This window comes from Mya arenaria, chromosome 4 (assembly GCF_026914265.1).
Source record: "Mya arenaria isolate MELC-2E11 chromosome 4, ASM2691426v1".
NCBI classification, from domain to species: Eukaryota; Metazoa; Mollusca; class Bivalvia; order Myida; family Myidae; genus Mya; species Mya arenaria.
Genome location: NC_069125.1, coordinates 73,705,685 through 73,724,159, shown reverse-complemented (window position 1 = coordinate 73,724,159; position 18,475 = coordinate 73,705,685). Strand labels below are relative to the sequence as shown.

The 18,475-nt window shown below is 38.4% G+C and overlaps 1 protein-coding gene across 1 annotated transcript; it reads left to right on the top strand.

The window, feature by feature from the left end:
* Positions 1-1,746: 1,746 nt before the first annotated feature.
* LOC128232651 (uncharacterized) lies at positions 1,747-4,030 on the top strand. Its single transcript, XM_052946338.1, has 4 exons — positions 1,747-1,897; positions 2,305-2,494; positions 2,642-2,803; positions 2,932-4,030. The coding sequence occupies exons 1-4, from the start codon at positions 1,892-1,894 to the stop codon at positions 3,111-3,113; spliced, it is 540 nt and encodes a 179-aa protein (XP_052802298.1). The 5' UTR covers positions 1,747-1,891; the 3' UTR covers positions 3,114-4,030.
* The last annotated feature ends 14,445 nt before the right edge of the window (positions 4,031-18,475 follow it).

Sequence of the window (18,475 nt, the reverse complement as noted above, 5' to 3'; positions counted from 1 at the left end):
GGTTTTAAATAAGCAGGTAGATATTGATGGTCATAATATGTGGCTAACGCTCAAATAAGTAGCATATAATCTGATCTCCAACTAAACTGTTTACGCACTTGATATATCAGTGTAGTAAATCTGTTGGAGCTATAAACAACATTGATGAAACAGCAATGAAACAGAGGTTAATAGTGAAAAAGAGTTGAACAGTGATAAAACATAGATAAAACCGTGAGAAACAGAGATGAAACAGTGATAAAACATAGATAAAACCGTGAGAAACAGAGATGAAACAGTGAGAAACAAAGATGAGACAGTGAGAAACAGAGATAAAACAGTGAGAAACAGACATGAAACAGTGAGAAGCAGAGGTGAAACAGTGAGAAACAGAGATGTAAAGGTGTGATGAACCAGTGAGAGACCGAGGTGAAACAATGAGAAACCGAGATGTCACAGTAAGAAACAGAGATGAAACAGTGAGAAACGGAGGTGAAACAGTGAGAAACCGAGATGTAACCGTAAGAAACGGAGATGAACCAGTGAGAGACAGAGATAAACCAGTGAGAAACAGAGATGAATCAGTGAGAAACAGAGGTGAAACAGTGAGAAACCGGGATGCAACAGTGAGAAACAGAGATGAAACAGTGAGAAACAGAGTTAAATAAGTGAGAAACAGAGATGAACCAGTGAGAGACAGAGATAAACTAGTGAGAAACAGAGATGAACCGTGAGAAATAGAGATGTAACAGTGAGGAACAGATATGAACTGTATTTGAGTAAAGTATGCCCGAGAACTTAAACACGAAACCGTGATGCAACAGAAATAAACCAGAGATGAAAAAGTGATGAAACCGAGATGAAACAGTGATGACAGATGAAACAGTGACAAAACACAGATGAAACTATTATGCAAACAGGTATTAAACAGTGATAAAACAAAGATGTAGCAGAAATGAAACAGATAGAGAAAAAGATGAAGTGCATTTGAATAAGATATACGAGGAACTAGAACATGTGAGTCCACTGCATTTTTACAGAGTTACCAAGTTGTGTAACTCACACATAAAATAGAATTGTGTTGGGAATCAATACCAGAAATTCTACAATGAATAAAGGCTTGATATGGTGCGTAATGCTGACCAAGATATACTTTATGAAATAGGACCTGTATAAGTTTGTAAGACTTTGTCTTGATAGACTTGTGAATAAAACGTTTGTTTTCATTGTAATGCTGAGTTTCTTGTTATCTCCTTACGATTGTTTCCTAAGAGAGTTTAATGGGGATTGTTTGGTTTCGTTCCTTTGTTTGGATCCCATATGCATATACTGAAAGATTGATGGACCAGACATTTAACTATTTTAATTTTCATTAAAAAACGTCTACTTCATTTTCGACATCTTTTCATTTTCGGTTTGAAATACATGTACAACTATGAAACCAGCACATTAAAACACATATAGCATAAAAGCAAGACCATAAAAAGGAATCAAATGATATGTCATCATGCGTACCTCGAGTTTCAATAGCAAAGAAAGCAACCTTACAGGAAATAGAAATCTGAGCAATCGTATTGCACAATATATCTTTAGCGCCATGTATGCAACTATATTTTTATGCAAATTATGAACAAGACTTGAATTTGTTTTTATTTATCAAGTTGCATGGCAAAACGTATATGAATTGGTAGATGCTTTCACAGGGTGTGAAAGCCAATCAGGTGTAAACTTTCAATCAGAAGTCTGTGTGGGTGGTGGATAAAAGTATACAAACATTTATACGTCTCCTCGATGCCATGTTTAACATAAGCATGGATCAATACTTCCATCTTATGAACGTTAAATGAAAGAGATATACATAAATTGGTCATATACTTAAACAAAACTATTAAGTCGTGAATAAGGATTTACAATGACGGTAATACATTATTATTATTTATCTTTCTAATTTATTTTGAAAATGATTTCAAGTTAATCATATGCTTGCTGAAATAAAAAAAACATGGTCGTATTCCTCCAAAAGAATTTATCCTACATTAAATCGAAACAATAGTATTTTATTTGTATGAGCATTGTGAACTATTTCTTATACTATTAATATTAATCATACTAATAGATTCAAAACAGATGGCATGGCTACGTTATTTACCTATCTGTGTTGCTGTTACCGGGGAAAATATGGGAATTATGAAACTTTCAGATTTTATAAACGTCATAACTGCAATGCGATTATGTTTAAAGTGATGACATGTTAAGGATTTATGGTATGTCGGTACTCTAGTGAAGTCTTTCTTTATAATGAATGTTGTCACGATCTACCTCTAGCTTAACGTGGTTCTTTGTGTGGCGAACGTGCTGATGGTGGTTGCGGTCGTCATGGAGATCCTGTGTATCGGGTTGCCGTATTGGGCGTGGTTAGAGCCTGGGGGTGGGGCAAGTAGGATGTGGTACGGGCTTTGGGAGATCTGCGCAAGCGTCAACAACGACGTATACGTGTGTAGAACGTACAACGCAGGTAAATAGGGGGTCGGGCAATAACATTCTTGTCAAAACAGAACATATACATAACAGACTGATTTCCATTCATGTGATTTATTGACCGTGTAAGGATCTGCAGTAGTTGCCAATTATCGAGTATAAGAGGAAGAGTTAAATTTTGCAGCCTCTTTGACGCATGAGGACTGGCTGGTGGCGGTCGGAGCGCTCGAGATCCTTGCGTTGATCGTGATGGCAGTGGCCCTGGTGTGCGGGTTGCTCGCCCACTGCTGCCTCCCTCACAGCCCTCTGCTCTTCATAATCGCGTTCGCCCTCGCACTGTTCGGCGGTAGGTCACAGAGCGACTATTTCACCACATTCGATAAGTTTTGAGAAAGTTAATGAAATAGTATGAATTGGTGATTACTTACCGGTACTTGAAACGAAATGATCAGTGTCGTATGCTGTCTGTTTCAGCCGCCGTTGACCTGATAGCGGTGATCGTGTACGGGGCAGAGTTTGGTTCCGGGAACGCCCTGGACGGCAGCAATCTACACGCAAGCTTCTATCTGGCACTGTTCGCTGTCGTGGTTGCCCTCGTGGCGGCCATTCTGTACGTCGTTTCCAAACCCGCCCGCACCATGAAACGTTTACGTTGAGCGACGGTATCGGACTAATTTAATGGTTGTTACCGCATCCACACAAATGTTACACATACCAGCTGCTTTCTTAACGCTGAATTATTGCTTATAGTGGCATAGTAAGAATTAACTCTGTTGCAGTCAAAATTATACACACTTTAGAACACAATGCGAAAAAAACATAAACTCTCTGAAGATACAATTGATTACTGGTATTTTAGATAGAAATTGCGGAATGTAGATAACATTCAAATGCATCGCATGAGTATTTGCGCTTGATTGACGCATGGTTCTTTTTTACTTGCATTTCAAACAATGTGGGGGTTTAAATAAAGTATGTGGTTCCCGCACGTACCTGTGTATCCGCTTTTCTACAGCGCGTACTGGATGTTGGATATTTGCTCGAGAAGACGATGTGCGCCAGATGAGTGGGGTCCACCGCCACATCCCCTGTCCGGATGTCGATAGGCGACATCTTCACACCACCTCAGTGCGAATAGTCCATATGCCAATGGTCTGGACCTACAGACATAAACACACACGTACGGACGGTCAACACCTGACGTGCACATTACACAGCATGCACGTGTGTGGTATCGAAAAATAATGTTGCAATGGAGTTAATATTGAAAGACGAATGACAATGTGATATATTCGTGTAGTTGTGTGTTTAAAGTGTTCCCGCGTTATTATTTCTTGTATTTAAAACTTTTCCCTCGAAACTCTATATATGTCCATACATTTCATACAAAATAATTATAATATTCATGCTTATGAAATATTCTAGCAGTATCGTAATCATTGGAACTGTTTGAATGTTTTTATTTTAAAAAGGGTATGTAATGCACTGCTTCGCACAAGCTTGCTTCGGGTCCCCCCCCCCCCCACAACAAACGCATATCGATGCCGTATATAATAAATGATGTTATAACGATGATTGTGTTTTCGTTTGTTTCATCCTTGTATAAAATGACTCTTGGCTCAATAGAAATATACAAAAAGTCCGTGTAGTGACAAAAGGCTTATCAAAACCATCCAATGTCATTTGTTTATGTTTATTATTAACATTTTATTTCTTTACACATAGAACCCTTTCACATAGTGCCCACATACTACAGGTCCACATCGGATACCTCAAGCGCGGGTATTAAATAGTACCCACATAATATAGGTTCACATCGGATACCTCAAAGGCGGGTATTAAATAGTACCCACATAATACAGGCCTACATCGGATACCTCAAAGGCGGGTATTAAATATTACCCTCATAGTACAGGTCCACATCGGATACCTTAAAGGCGGGTATTAAATATTACCCTCATAATACAGGTCCACATCGGATACCTCAAGTGCGGGTATTTAATAGTACCCACATAATACATGTCTACATCGGATACTTCAAGTGCGGGTATTATATAGTACCCACATAATACAGGCCTACATCGGACACCTCAAGTGCGGGTATTAAATAGTACCCACATAATACAGGCCTACATCGGATACCTCAAGTGCTGGTATTAAATAGTACCCTCATAATACAGGCCTACATCGGATACTTCAAGTGCGGGTATTATATAGTACCCACATAATACAGGCCTACATCGGACACCTCAAGTGCGGGTATTAAATAGTACCCACATAATACAGGCCTACATCGGATACCTCAAGTGCGGGTATTAAATAGTACCCACATAATACAGGCCTACATCGGATACCTCAAGTGCGGGTATTATATAGTACCCACATAATACAGGCCTACATCGGACACCTCAAGTGCGGGTATTAAATAGTACCCACATAATACAGGCCTACATCGGATACCTCAAGTGCGGGTATTAAATAGTACCCTCATAATACAGGCCTACATCGGATACTTCAAGTGCGGGTATTATATAGTACCCACATAATACAGGCCTACATCGGACACCTCAAGTGCGGGTATTAAATAGTACCCTCATAATACAGGCCTACATCGGATACCTCAAGTGCGGGTATTAAATAGTACCCACATAATACAGGCCTACATCGGATACCTCAAGTGCGGGTATTATATAGTACCCACATAATACAGGCCTACATCGGACACCTCAAGTGCGGGTATTAAATAGTACCCACATAATACAGGCCTACATCGGATACCTCAAGTGCGGGTATTAAATAGTACCCTCATAATACAGGCCTACATCGGATACTTCAAGTGCGGGTATTATATAGTACCCACATAATACAGGCCTACATCGGACACCTCAAGTGCGGGTATTAAATAGTACCCACATAATACAGGCCTACATCGGACACCTCAAGTGCGGGTATTAAATAGTACCCAAATAATACAGGCCTACATCGGATACCTCAAGTGCGGGTATTATATAGTACCCACATAATACAGGCCTACATCGGACACCTCAAGTGCGGGTATTAAATAGTACCCACATAATACAGGCCTACATCGGATACCTCAAGTGCGGGTATTAAATAGTACCCACATAATACAGGCCTACATCGGATACCTCAAGTGCGGGTATTATATAGTACCCACATAATACAGGCCTACATCGGACACCTCAAGTGCGGGTATTAAATAGTACCCACATAATACAGGCCTACATCGGATACCTCAAGTGCGGGTATTAAATAGTACCCACATAATACAGGCCTACATCGGATACCTCAAGTGCGGGTATTAAATAGTACCCACATACTACAGGCCCACATCGGATACCTCAAGTGCGGGTATTAAATAATACCCACATAGTACCGTCCCACTTCGAATACCTAAAGTGCGGGTGTTAAATAGTACCCACATAATACAGGCCTACATCGGATACCTCAAGTGCAGGTAATAAATAGTACCCACATAATACAGGTCCACATCGGATACCTCAAGTGCGGGTATTAAATAGTACCCACATAGTACAGGTCCACATCGGATACCTCAAAGGCGGGTATTAAATAGTACCCTAATAATACATGTCCACATCGGATACTTCAAGTGCAGGTATTAAATATTACCCACATAGTACAGGTCCACATCGGATACCTCTAGTGCGGGTATTAAACAGTACCCACATAGTACAGGTCCACATCGGATACCTCAAGTGCGGGTATTAAATAATACCCACATAACACATGTCCACATCGGATACCTCAAAGGCATGTATTAAATAGTACCCACATAGTACAGGTCCACATCGGATACCTCAAAGGCGGGTATTAAATAGTACCCACATAGTACAGGTCCACATCGGATACCTCAAGTGCGGGTATTAAATAGTACCCACATAACACATGTCCACATCGGATACCTCAAAGGCGGGTATTAAATAGTACCCACATAGTACCGGCCCACATCGGATACCTCAAAGTGCGGGTATTAAATAGTACCCTCATAATACAGGTCCACATTGATACCTCAAGTGCGGGTATTAAATAGTACACACATAGTACAGGTCCACATCGGATACCTCAAGTGCGGGTATTAAACAGTACCCATATAGTACAGGTCCACATCGGATACCTCAAGTGCGGGTATTAAATAGTACCCACATAATACATGTCCACATCGGATACCTCAAAGGTGGGCATTAACTAGTACCCACATAGTACAGGTCCACATCGGATACCTCAAGTGCGGGTATTAAATAGTACCCACATAGTACCGTCCCACTTCGAATACCTAAAGTGCGGGTATTAAATAGTACCCACATAGTACAGGTCCACATTGATACCTCAAGTGCGGGTATTAAATAGTACCCACATAGTACAGGTCCACATCGGATACCTCAAGTGCGAGTATTAACTAGTACCCACATAGTATAGGTCCACATCGGATACCTCAAGTGCGGGTATTAAATAGTACCCACATAGTACAGACCCACATCGGATACCTCAAGTGCGGGTATTAAATAGTACCCACATAGTACAGGCCCACATCGGATACCTCAAGTGCGGGTATTAAATATTACCCTCATCATACAGGTCCACATCGGATACCTCAAGTGCGGGTATTAAATTGTAACCACATAGTACAGGCCCACATCGGATACCTCAAGTGCGGGTATTAAATATAATCCACATAATACAGGCCCACATCGGATACCTCAAGTGCGGGTATTAAATATAATCCACATAATACAGGCCCACATCGGATACCGCAAGTGCGGGTATTAAATAGTACCCACATACTACAGGCCCACATCGGATACCTCAAGTGCGGGTATTAAATATAATCCACATAATACAGGCCCACATCGGATTCCTCAAGTGCGGGTATTAAATAGTACCCACATAATACAGGTCCAAATCGGATACTTCAAGTTAGGGTATTAAATAGTACCCACATAATACATGCCCATATCGGATACCTCAAAAACGGGTATTAAATAGTACCCACATAATACAGGCCCACATCGGATACCGCAAGTGCGGGTATTAAATAGTACCCACATAATACAGGCCCACATCGGATACCGCAAGTGCGGGTATTAAATAGTACCCACATAATACAAGCCAACATCGATACCTAAAGTGCGGGCATTAAATAGTACCCTCATAATACAGGTCCACATCGGATACTTCAAGTTAGGGTATTAAATAGTACCCACATAATACATGCCCATATCGGATACCTCAAAAACGGGTATTAAATAGTACCCTCAAAATACAGGTCCACTTCGGATACCTCAAGTGCGGGGATTAAATAGTATCCACATAATACAGGCCCACATCGGATACCCTAAAGGCGGGTATTAATAAGTACCCATATTTTAAAGGTCCACATCGGATACCTCAAATGCGGGTATTAAATAGTACCCACAAAGTACAGGTCTACATCGGATACCTCAAGTGCGGGTATTAAATAGTACCCACATAAAACAGGCCCACATCGATACCTCAAAGGCGGGTATTAAATAGTACCCCCATAGTACAGGTCCACATCGGATACCTCAAGTGCGGGTATTCAATAGTACCCATATAGTACAGGCCTACATCGGATACCTAAAGTTCGGGTATTAAATAGTACCCACATAATACAGGCCCAAATCGGATACCTCAAAGGCGGGTATTAAATAGTACCCACATAATACATCCCACATCGATACCTCAAGTGCGGGTATTAAATAGTACCCACATAATACAGGCCTATATCGAATACCTAAAGTTCGGGTATTAAATAGTACCCACTTATTACAGGCCCATACCGATACCTCAATGGCGGGTATTAAATAGTACCCACATAGTACAAGCCCACATCAGATACCTCAAGTGCGGGTATTTAATAGTACCCACAAAGTAAAGGCCCACATCGAATACTTTAAAGGCGGGTTTTAATTAGTACCCATATTTTACATGTCCACATCGGATATCTCAAGTGCGGGTATTAAATAGTACCCACATAATACAGGTCCATATCGATACCTCAAGTGCGGGTATTAAATAGTAACCACATAATACAGTCCCACATCGGATACCTCAAAAGCGGGTATTAAATAGTACCCACATAATACAGGCCTATATCGAATACCTCAAGGGCTTGTATTAAATAGAACCCACATAATACAGGCCCACATCGGATACCTAAAGTGCGGGTATTAAATAGTAACCACATATTACAGGCCCATATCGATACCTCAATGGCGGGTATTAAATAGTACCCACATAGTACAAGCCCACATCAGATACCTCAAGTGCGGGTATTTAATTGTACCCACAAAGTAAAGGCCCACATCGAATACCTCAAAGACGGGTATTAAATAGTACACACATAATACAGGTCCTAAACGAATATCTCAAATGCGGTTTTAAATAATACCCACAAAATACAGGTCCACATCGGATACCTCAAGTGCGGGTATTAAATAGTACCCACATAATACAGGCCCACATCGGATACCTCAAGTGCGGGTATTAAATAGTACCCATATAGTACAGGCCCACATCGGATACCTTAAGTGCGGGTATTAAATAGTACCCACATAATACAGGCCCACATCGGATACCTCAAGTGCGGGTATTAAATAGTACCCACATAATACAGGCCCACATCGATACCTCAAGTGCGGGTATTAAATAGTACCCACATAGTACAAGCCCACATCGGTTACCTCAAGTGAGGGTATTTAATAGAACTCATATAGAACAGGCCCACATCTGATACCTCAAGTGCGGGTATTAAACAGTACCCAAATAGTACAGGTCCACATCGGATACCTCAAAGGCGGGTATTAAATAGTACCCACATATTAAAGGCCCACATTGATACCCCAAGGGCGGGTCTTAAATAGAACCCTTATAGTACAATCCCACATCGGATACCTTAAGTGCGGGTATTAAATAGTACCCACATAGTACAGGCCCACATCTGATACCTCAAGTGCGGGTATTAAGCAGTACCCACATATTTCAGGCCCACATCGATACCTCAAAGGCGGGTATTCAATAGTACCCATATAATACATGTCCACATCGTATACCTCAAAGGCGGGTATTAAATTTCACCCACATAGTACCGGTCCACATGGGATACCTCTAAGGCGGGTATTAAATAGTAACCACATAGTACAGGTTCACATCGGATACCTCAAAGGCGAGGGTTAAATTGCTACCATATAGTACAGGTCCACATCGGATACCTCAAGTGCGGGTATTAAATAGTACACACATAATACAGGTCCACATCGGATACCTCAAGTGCGGTTATTAAATAGTACCCACATAGTACAGGCCCACATCGATACCTCAAGGGCTTGTATTAAATAGAACCCACATAATACAGGCCCACATCGGATACCTAAAGTGCGGGTATTAAATAGTAACCACATAATACAGGCCCACATCGGATACCTCAAAGGCGGGTATTGAATAGTACCCATATAATACATGTCCACATCGTATACCTCAAAGGCGGGTATTAAATTTCACCCACATAGTACCGGTCCACATGGGATACCTCTAAGGCGGGTATTAAATAGTAACCACATAGTACAGGTTCACATCGGATACCTCAAAGGCGAGGGTTAAATTGCTACCATATAGTACAGGTCCACATCGGATACCTCAAGTGCGGGTATTAAATAGTACACACATAATACAGGTCCACATCGGATACCTCAAGTGCGGTTATTAAATAGTACCCACATAGTACAGGCCCACATCGATACCTCAAGGGCTTGTATTAAATAGAACCCACATAATACAGGCCCACATCGGATACCTAAAGTGCGGGTATTAAATAGTAACCACATAATACAGGCCCAAAACGGATATCTCAAGTGCGTGTATTAAATAATACCCACATAATACATGTCTACATCGGATGCCTCAAAGGCGGGTATTAAATAGTAACCACATAATACATGTCTACATCGGATACCTCAAAGGTGGGTATTAAATAATACCCACATAATACAGGTCTACATCGGATACCTCAATTGTGGGTATTAAATAGTACCCACATAGTACAGGCCCACATCTGATACCTCAAGTGTGGGTATTAAACATTACCCACATAGTACAGGCCCACATCGGATACCTCAAAGGCGGGTATTAAATAGTACCCATATAGTACAGGTCCACAACGGATACCTCAAAGGCGGGTATTAAATAGTACCCATATAGTACAGGTCCACATCGGATACCTCAAAGGCGGGTATTAAATAGTACCCACATAATACAAGCCCACATCGGATACCTCAAAGGCGGGTATTAAATAGTACCCACATAGTACAGGTCCACATCGGATACCTCAAGTGCGGGTATTAAATAGTACCCATATAGTACATGTCCACATCGAATACCTCAAAGGCGGGTATTAAATAGTACCCATATAGTACATGTCCACATCGGATACCTCAAAGGCGGTTATTAAATAGTACCCATATAGTACAGGCCCACTTCGGATACCTCAAAGGCGGGTTTTAAATAGTACCCACATAATACAGGCCCACATTGGATACCTCAAAAGCGGGTATTAAATAGTACCCACATAGTACAGGTCCACATCGGATACCTCAAGTGCGGCTATTATCCAACAACAGATAACTCAAGTGCGGGTATTATCCAACAGCAGTTACCTCAAGTGCGGCTATTATCCTTCATGGGATACTCAAGTGTGGCTATTATCCTACATCGGATACATCAAGTGAGGCTATTATCCGTTCGGTTGTAAACACTTGATGCAACAAAAACGTTTGCAGTCATTGACACAAACATCTCCGTACATGATACTTATTTTTGTCAACATGAAGTGTCTGTACTCAGTTGGAGTTAAATTGATTTTGAAATATAACAGTGGTTGGTGTTGGTGTTGTTTTTATGTTGTTGTTTTTGTTGTGATTGTTGTGTTTGTTGCTGTGTATGTTGTTGTGATTGTTGTGTTTGTTGCTGTGTATGTTGTTGTGATTTTGTGTTTGTTGCTGTGTATGTTGTTGTGATTGTTGTGTTTGTTGCTGTGTATGTTGTTGTGGTTGTTGTGTTTGTTGCTGTGTATGTTGTTGTGGTTGTTGTGTTTGTTGCTGTGTATGTTGTTGTGATTGTTGTGTTTGTTGCTGTGTATGTAGTTTTGATTGTTGTGTTTGTTGCTGTGTATGTTGTTGTATTTGTTGCTGTGTATGTTGTTGTGATTGTTGTGTTTGTTGCTGTGTATGTTGTTGTGATTGTTGTGTTTGTTGCTGTGTATGTTGTTGTGATTGTTGTGATTGTTGTGTTTGTTGATGTGTATGTTGTTGTGATTGTTGTGTTTGTTGCTGTGTATGTTGTTGTGATTGTTGTGTTTGTTGCTGTGTATGTTGTTGTGTTTGTTGCTGTGTATGTTGTTGTGATTGTTGTGTTTGTTGCTGTGTATGTTGTTGTGATTGTTGTGTTGGATGCTGTGTATATTGTTGTGATTGTTGTGTTTGTTGCTGTGTATGTTGTTGTGTTTGTTGTGTTTGTTGCTGTGTATGTTGTTGTGTTTGTTGCTGTGTATTTTGTTGTGATTGTTGTGTTTGTTGCTGTGTATGTTGTTGTAATTGTTGTGTTTGTTGATGTGTATGTTGTTGTGTTTGTTGTTGTGTATGTTGTTGTGATTGTTGTGTATGTTGCTGTGTATGTTGTTGTGTTTGTTGCTGTGTATGTTGTTGTGATTGTTGTGTTTGTTGCTGTGTATGTTGTTGTGATTGTTGTGTTTGTTGCTGTGTATGTTGTTGTGTTTGTTGTTGTGTATGTTGTTGTGTTTCTTGCTGTGTATGTTGTTGTGTTTGTTGCTGTGTATGTTGTTGTGATTGTTGTGTATGTTGCTGTGTATGTTGTTGTGTTTGTTGCTGTGTATGTTGTTGTGATTGTTGTGTTTGTTGCTGTGTACGTTGTTGTGTTTGTTTCTGTGTATGTTGTTGTGATTGTTGTGTTTGTTGCTGTGGATGTTGTTGTGATTGTTGTGTTTGTTGCTGTGTATGTTGTTGTGATTGTTGTGTTTGTTGCTGTGTATGTTGTTGTGAGTGTTGTGTTTGTTGCTGTGTATGTTGTTGTGATTGTTGTGTTTGTTGCTGTGTATGTTGTTGTGTTTGTTGTTGTGTATGTTGTTGTGATTGTTGTGTTTCTTGCTGTGTATGTTGTTGTGTTTGTTGCTGTGTATGTTGTTGTGATTGTTGTGTATGTTGCTGTGTATGTTGTTGTGTTTGTTGCTGTGTATGTTGTTGTGATTGTTGTGTTTGTTGCTGTGTATGTTGTTGTGTTTGTTTCTGTGTATGTTGTTGTGATTGTTGTGTTTGTTGCTGTGGATGTTGTTGTGATTGTTGTGTTTGTTGCTGTGTATGTTGTTGTGATTGTTGTGTTTGTTGCTGTGTATGTTGTTGTGATTGTTGTGTTTGTTGCTGTGTATGTTGTTGTGATTGTTGTGTTTGGTGCTGTGTATGTTGTTGTGTTTGTTGCTGTGTATGTTGTTGTGATTGTTGTGTTTGTTGCTGTGTATGTTGTTGTGTTTGTTGCTGTGTATGTTGTTGTGATTGTTGTGGTTGTTGCTGTGTATGTTGTTGTGATTGTTGTGTTTGTTGCTGTGTATGTTGTTGTGATTGTTGTGTTTGTTGCTGTGTATGTTGTTGTGATTTTTGTGTTTGTTGCTGTGTATGTTGTTGTGATTGTTGTGTTTGGTGCTGTGTATGTTGTTGTGTTTGTTGCTGTGTATGTTATTGTGATTGTTGTGTTTGTTGCTGTGTATGTTGTTGTGTTTGTTGCTGTGTATGTTGTTGTGATTGTTGTGGTTGTTGCTGTGTATGTTGTTGTGATTGTTGTGTTTGTTGCTGTGTATGTTGTTGTTATTGTTGTGTTTGTTGCTGTGTATGTTGTAGTTATAAGCAATTTCATTCAACATAATCTGCTTTATTATGTGTACAAAATGACATCCTCCGCTCACTTGATCAGAATGAGGCTACGGTGCTAGTCATGTTGGACTTATCTGCTGCTTTTGATACGATTGACCACAGCACCCTGCTTTGCCGACTTGAACAACACTTTGGCATAGTAGGCAAACCTCTACAATGGATGAAATCGTATCTATCCGAGCGTCATCAAACAGTCTGTATCGATGGAGAATTGTCAAAACCTGTATGTTTGACATTTTCTGTGCCACAAGGGTCTGTTCTTGGCCCCAAGAATTACATCATGTACACCAAACCTGTGGGTGCGATTTGTCGGAAGCATGAACTTCAATATCATTTCTACGCTGACGATTCGCAATTGTACATGGCGTTTAAACCAAAGGAAGCTGTTTCACGCAATGAGACTCTGCAACGGATTGAATCGTGCCTAAATGACATCGTACTGTGGATGAACAATAACTTTCTAAAACTCAATGCTGACAAAACTGAAATGATTGTCTTTGTACCAAAACGTAGTAAAGTTGAAGACCTTACTATACGAGTAGGTGATTCTGTTATAAAACCATCGACAACAGTTCGAAACCTTGGTGCCGTACTAGACTCCCACTTAGACATGGAACAACATGTAAACTCTGTCTCTCGTTCATGCTTCATGCAAATTCGACAAATAGGTCAAATCCGGAAATACCTGACCGTTGACTCAACCAGAACCCTGATAAACACGTTAGTGACATCAAGGCTGGATTATTGTAATTCGCTGCTTTGTGGATCTCCAAAGTACGTTCTCAATAAACTCCAAAATGTTCAAAATACGGCTGCTCGGGTTATCACCAGGACACCACGTAACAGCCACATAACCCCTGTGTTAAAGGAACTACATTGGCTTCCGGTGCACATCCGAGTTGAGTACAAAATCCTCACTACTGTGTTTAAAGCGCTTCACGGACAGGCCCCTACTTACATACGCAAAATGCTAGACATTTATATCCCATCCAGACAACTTAGGTCCCAAAATGATTGTTTAACACTGGTTGTACCGCGTAGTAGGACTGTGACTTATGGTGATCGTGCATTCATGACGGCAGCCCCTAAACTCTGGAATGCCCTACCTAGAACACTAAGAAGCTGTGAAACTCTGCCAGTGTTTAAAAGAGCACTTAAAACTCACTTTTTTAAGAAGTTTTATCTGGACTAATTACTTTGATAACCTTGTCGCTTTAGAGTCTTGAGTCTTATCTGTATCTTATTTTTATGTGTGTCTTTTTAACTCTTATTTTACATTTGAATTAATTCTGTGACTTGAGTAATATTGATGTTTTAATTTATTTATTTTTAAATATTTTTATTTTTTATCTTTTTAAATATTGTAACATTCTAGTAATTCTGTACAGTACTTTTGAACGTGTTAATGTACATGAAAAAAGTGCTTGAGAAGTCTGGTAAATAATAATAATAATAATAATAATAATAATAATAGTGTTTGTTGTGTTTGTTGCTGTGTATGTTGTTGTGATTGTTGTGGTTGTTGCTGTGTATGTTGTTGTGATTGTTGTGTTTGTTGCTGTGTATGTTGTTGTGTTTGTTGTGTTTGTTGCTGTGTATGTTGTTGTGTTTGTTGTGTTTGTTGCTGTGTATGTTGTTGTGTTTGTTGCTGTGTATGTTGTTGTGATTGTTGTGTTTGTTGTGTTTGTTGCTGTGTATGTTGTTGTGTTTGTTGCTGTGTATGTTGTTGTGATTGTTGTGATTGTTGTGTTTGTTGCTGTGTATGTTGTTGTGTTTGTTGTGTTTGTTGCTGTGTATGTTGTTGTGTTTGTTGTGTTTGTTGCTGTGTATGTTGTTGTGTTTGTTGCTGTGTATGTTGTTGTGATTGTTGTGTTTGTTGCTGTGTATGTTGTTGTGGTTGTTATTGTGGTTATTGAAGTTTTAGAGATAGGGAGACACTGCGATATCAACTGAATGTATCATAATTGCGAACAATAATACCAACGACTTAATCACGCATCAAGAGATAACACTGTATACCGGACCAAAGTCCTGTTATCGTATCATTTCGAAAGGATGTGCGGAATATCAAAGATGGAGTCCTTTGAGACGTCTGAGATTATTTAACCACTTCTTAAGTAAATAAGTACCATCAGAATTATTTCTATGATCTTGAAGAAAATTTAGCATTTACAACAGACGTCCGCTGACGTGGCGCTATCGAGATGGACATCTTTAATTGGAAAATCAAGTACCATAAACCAACCTCAACAACCTACCAAAGACAGTTATCTTCTTCATTTTTGTAATAAATTTTACTGTAGACAATCACTTTAATTACATTTTGAGCAAGTCTTAAACAACCTTCAAAATGTATTTCAGTAACTCATGGCTCATGGTTAACCCTGTAAACCCTAAAAACTGAATTGTTTATTAAATAAGTTCAATTCCAACAAGAATCAATTTTAACTAACAAAAAGGGTTGGCAAATGTTCGCTTACTGATCAAAGGGGATAACAAGAAAAAAATACCAGCCGTATCGCTGTTTATAAACTCTTATCTGATAAGCACGCTTCATATGCTATGTTTTATTCAGAAATACATGTAGACATACTGTCCATGTGTATACATTTGAGAAAATAATATATAAGTTGTCAAGTGATCAATGCAATATTTATAATATATAGAACATACTATATGACATCGCATAGAGTACAAAACTTAAAACTATTGTATACATGTAGAGTAAAATCAATACATGACAATATATGACAGCGAGAGATCAGTGTGAAATAACGTTTATATAGGCTATCACTAGTTATAATGATGCTACAACGCCAATTATTTGCAATAATTTACTTGTAGCATTTTAGTCACTGAATTTTATTTTATAAGAATACATATATATTTTGCAATATTCAAATGTACATTGCATATTAATTTTACAATGTTCTTTTGTTCGTTACGTATCCACCACGTTACAAGTACATGCTTTAGATATTTATCTTTAATGCATATCGCCCTAAGCGCATTTTGTTGTTAAAACGTCTTATTTCTAAATGCGGCGGTCCAGCATGGAAAAAAGTTATGTAATATTAACTTATTAATAGCCTTGTGACAGTCACGTGGTAGATACTGACCAAAAGATACTGATAAAACATAATTATGGTTTTGACAAGCGTCGAGGATACACCTCTGTTAGGATTTCCTATCAAAATTACAAAATATATGAACATTTTAAACTAGTGAAAAGGAATTGTTACCACTGTTATTCATTATTATCACAATCAAATAAAACACTTAAAACTTGTATGCTGTTTTACTTGGATACTTTCGAAGTGAGCGTTGGACAACTAATAGTTATAACAACATTGATTCATAGTCGACTAAGACTTCGTGACTAACCGTGTATTCCGGACATTACTTTTACTACTACTACTTTTAAAACCCGTGACACGACCAGTTTTTCATTCTGTCATCAATGATAATGATACTTGTTTCTTAAACTAAATGCATAATTAACATACATGGCTAAATTTCTATTCACTTTAACATTTTCGGATTGCATTAATTCAACAAATTTTGGTACGTTTGGTCTATTTCGATAATACTTAGTGATATATGACTTTCGTAATTGGTTATAGAACAGAACAGAACAGAACAGATAATTTATTGAGACTTGTACAAAGTACATCATCTTCTTAACCATATACATATGATAATTGAACACATGGTGAGAACACAGGTAATACAATAATGAGTAAATTAGAATACAGATGTATGGACATATTCAAATTAGGTGAGAATGAACAAAAATATAACAAAAAATGAATCATTGTTATAATTCAATATTAAGATTTGTTCGTCTTATACATAACGCTTCTTTGACAAATGACGATAGTTTTATAAGTTCTTGTCTATTTGTTGAATTTAACAGTTCAATAAATTTTAGTACAGACGGACGTATATAATAATTACGTTTGATGTATTTCTTTTTAATAAGATTAAAACATGGACAAATAAAAATAAAATGGAACTCGTCTTCTATATCTCTTCTATTACAACATAAACAATATCTTTCATCACGTTGAATTCGATTACAGTTATATCTACCCGTTTGAATTCTTAAAGGGTGAACAGAAAGTCTAAGTCTACAAAAGAATAGGCGTAAGCTTTTAGGTAAAATGTCTAAATTATGTTCATAACCAAAAGTGGTTTTAAAGTCTTTATACAAAAACAAGACTGGGCTATCAAGAGAGCGATACCACTCTTGCCTAAAACAATCAATTATTCTAGTTTTTAACTCACACAAAAAATACTTTTCATTTGGAACACTGGCATTATCAAATACATATCCAAAGCCAAACTCGCTCAAAAGCTTTCTAACATTTGATACCCAATTATTCTTTCCTATTACACAGTCTGATAATGCATACTTATATACAGTGCGCATTAGCGCATTATGATATTATCACTTCTTACAACCTTAAACCAATATTGTATAATTCTAACAAATCTATGTACATAAAGAGGATATCTGCCAAGCTCACCGTAAACACTTGCTGTACATGTATTTTTTCTAACATTTAATAGACTTTTACAAAATTTTAAATGAATTCTTTCAATTTCTTTAGACTTGGTATAACCCCATATTTCCGAAGCATAATTTAGAACAGGAGCTACAAAAGCATCAAATAGTTGACAAAGAATCTTTGGTTTCAGGTCATATTCCCTACATTTACATAATAATACATTTAGTGCTTTTAAAGCATTACCAGTTAAATGTTCTTGGTTTAAAGCATAATTATATTAGTTGAAAACAGTTCCTAAGTAATTAAAATCATTCACAACTTCAATAGACTGGCCATTGTAGGTCCAATGTTCTGATGGCAATAGCCCTCCCCTTTTACGAAAAACCATAATTTTTGTTTTAAGTATATTTACAGATAAACCCCAGTTATTACAGTATTATAAAAGTCTATCCAAATGTTGTTGTATTTCTTCAGATGATTTTCCTACGATAGCCATGTCATCTGCAAATAACA

Bases quoted from the DNA above. Each gene is read 5' to 3' on its own strand.
- LOC128232651 (XM_052946338.1), top strand. The intron at 2,495-2,641 runs GTAAATAGGGGG...TAAATTTTGCAG, and splicing joins GTGTAGAACGTACAACGCAG to CCTCTTTGACGCATGAGGAC. The intron at 2,804-2,931 runs GTAGGTCACAGA...TGTCTGTTTCAG, and splicing joins CGCCCTCGCACTGTTCGGCG to CCGCCGTTGACCTGATAGCG.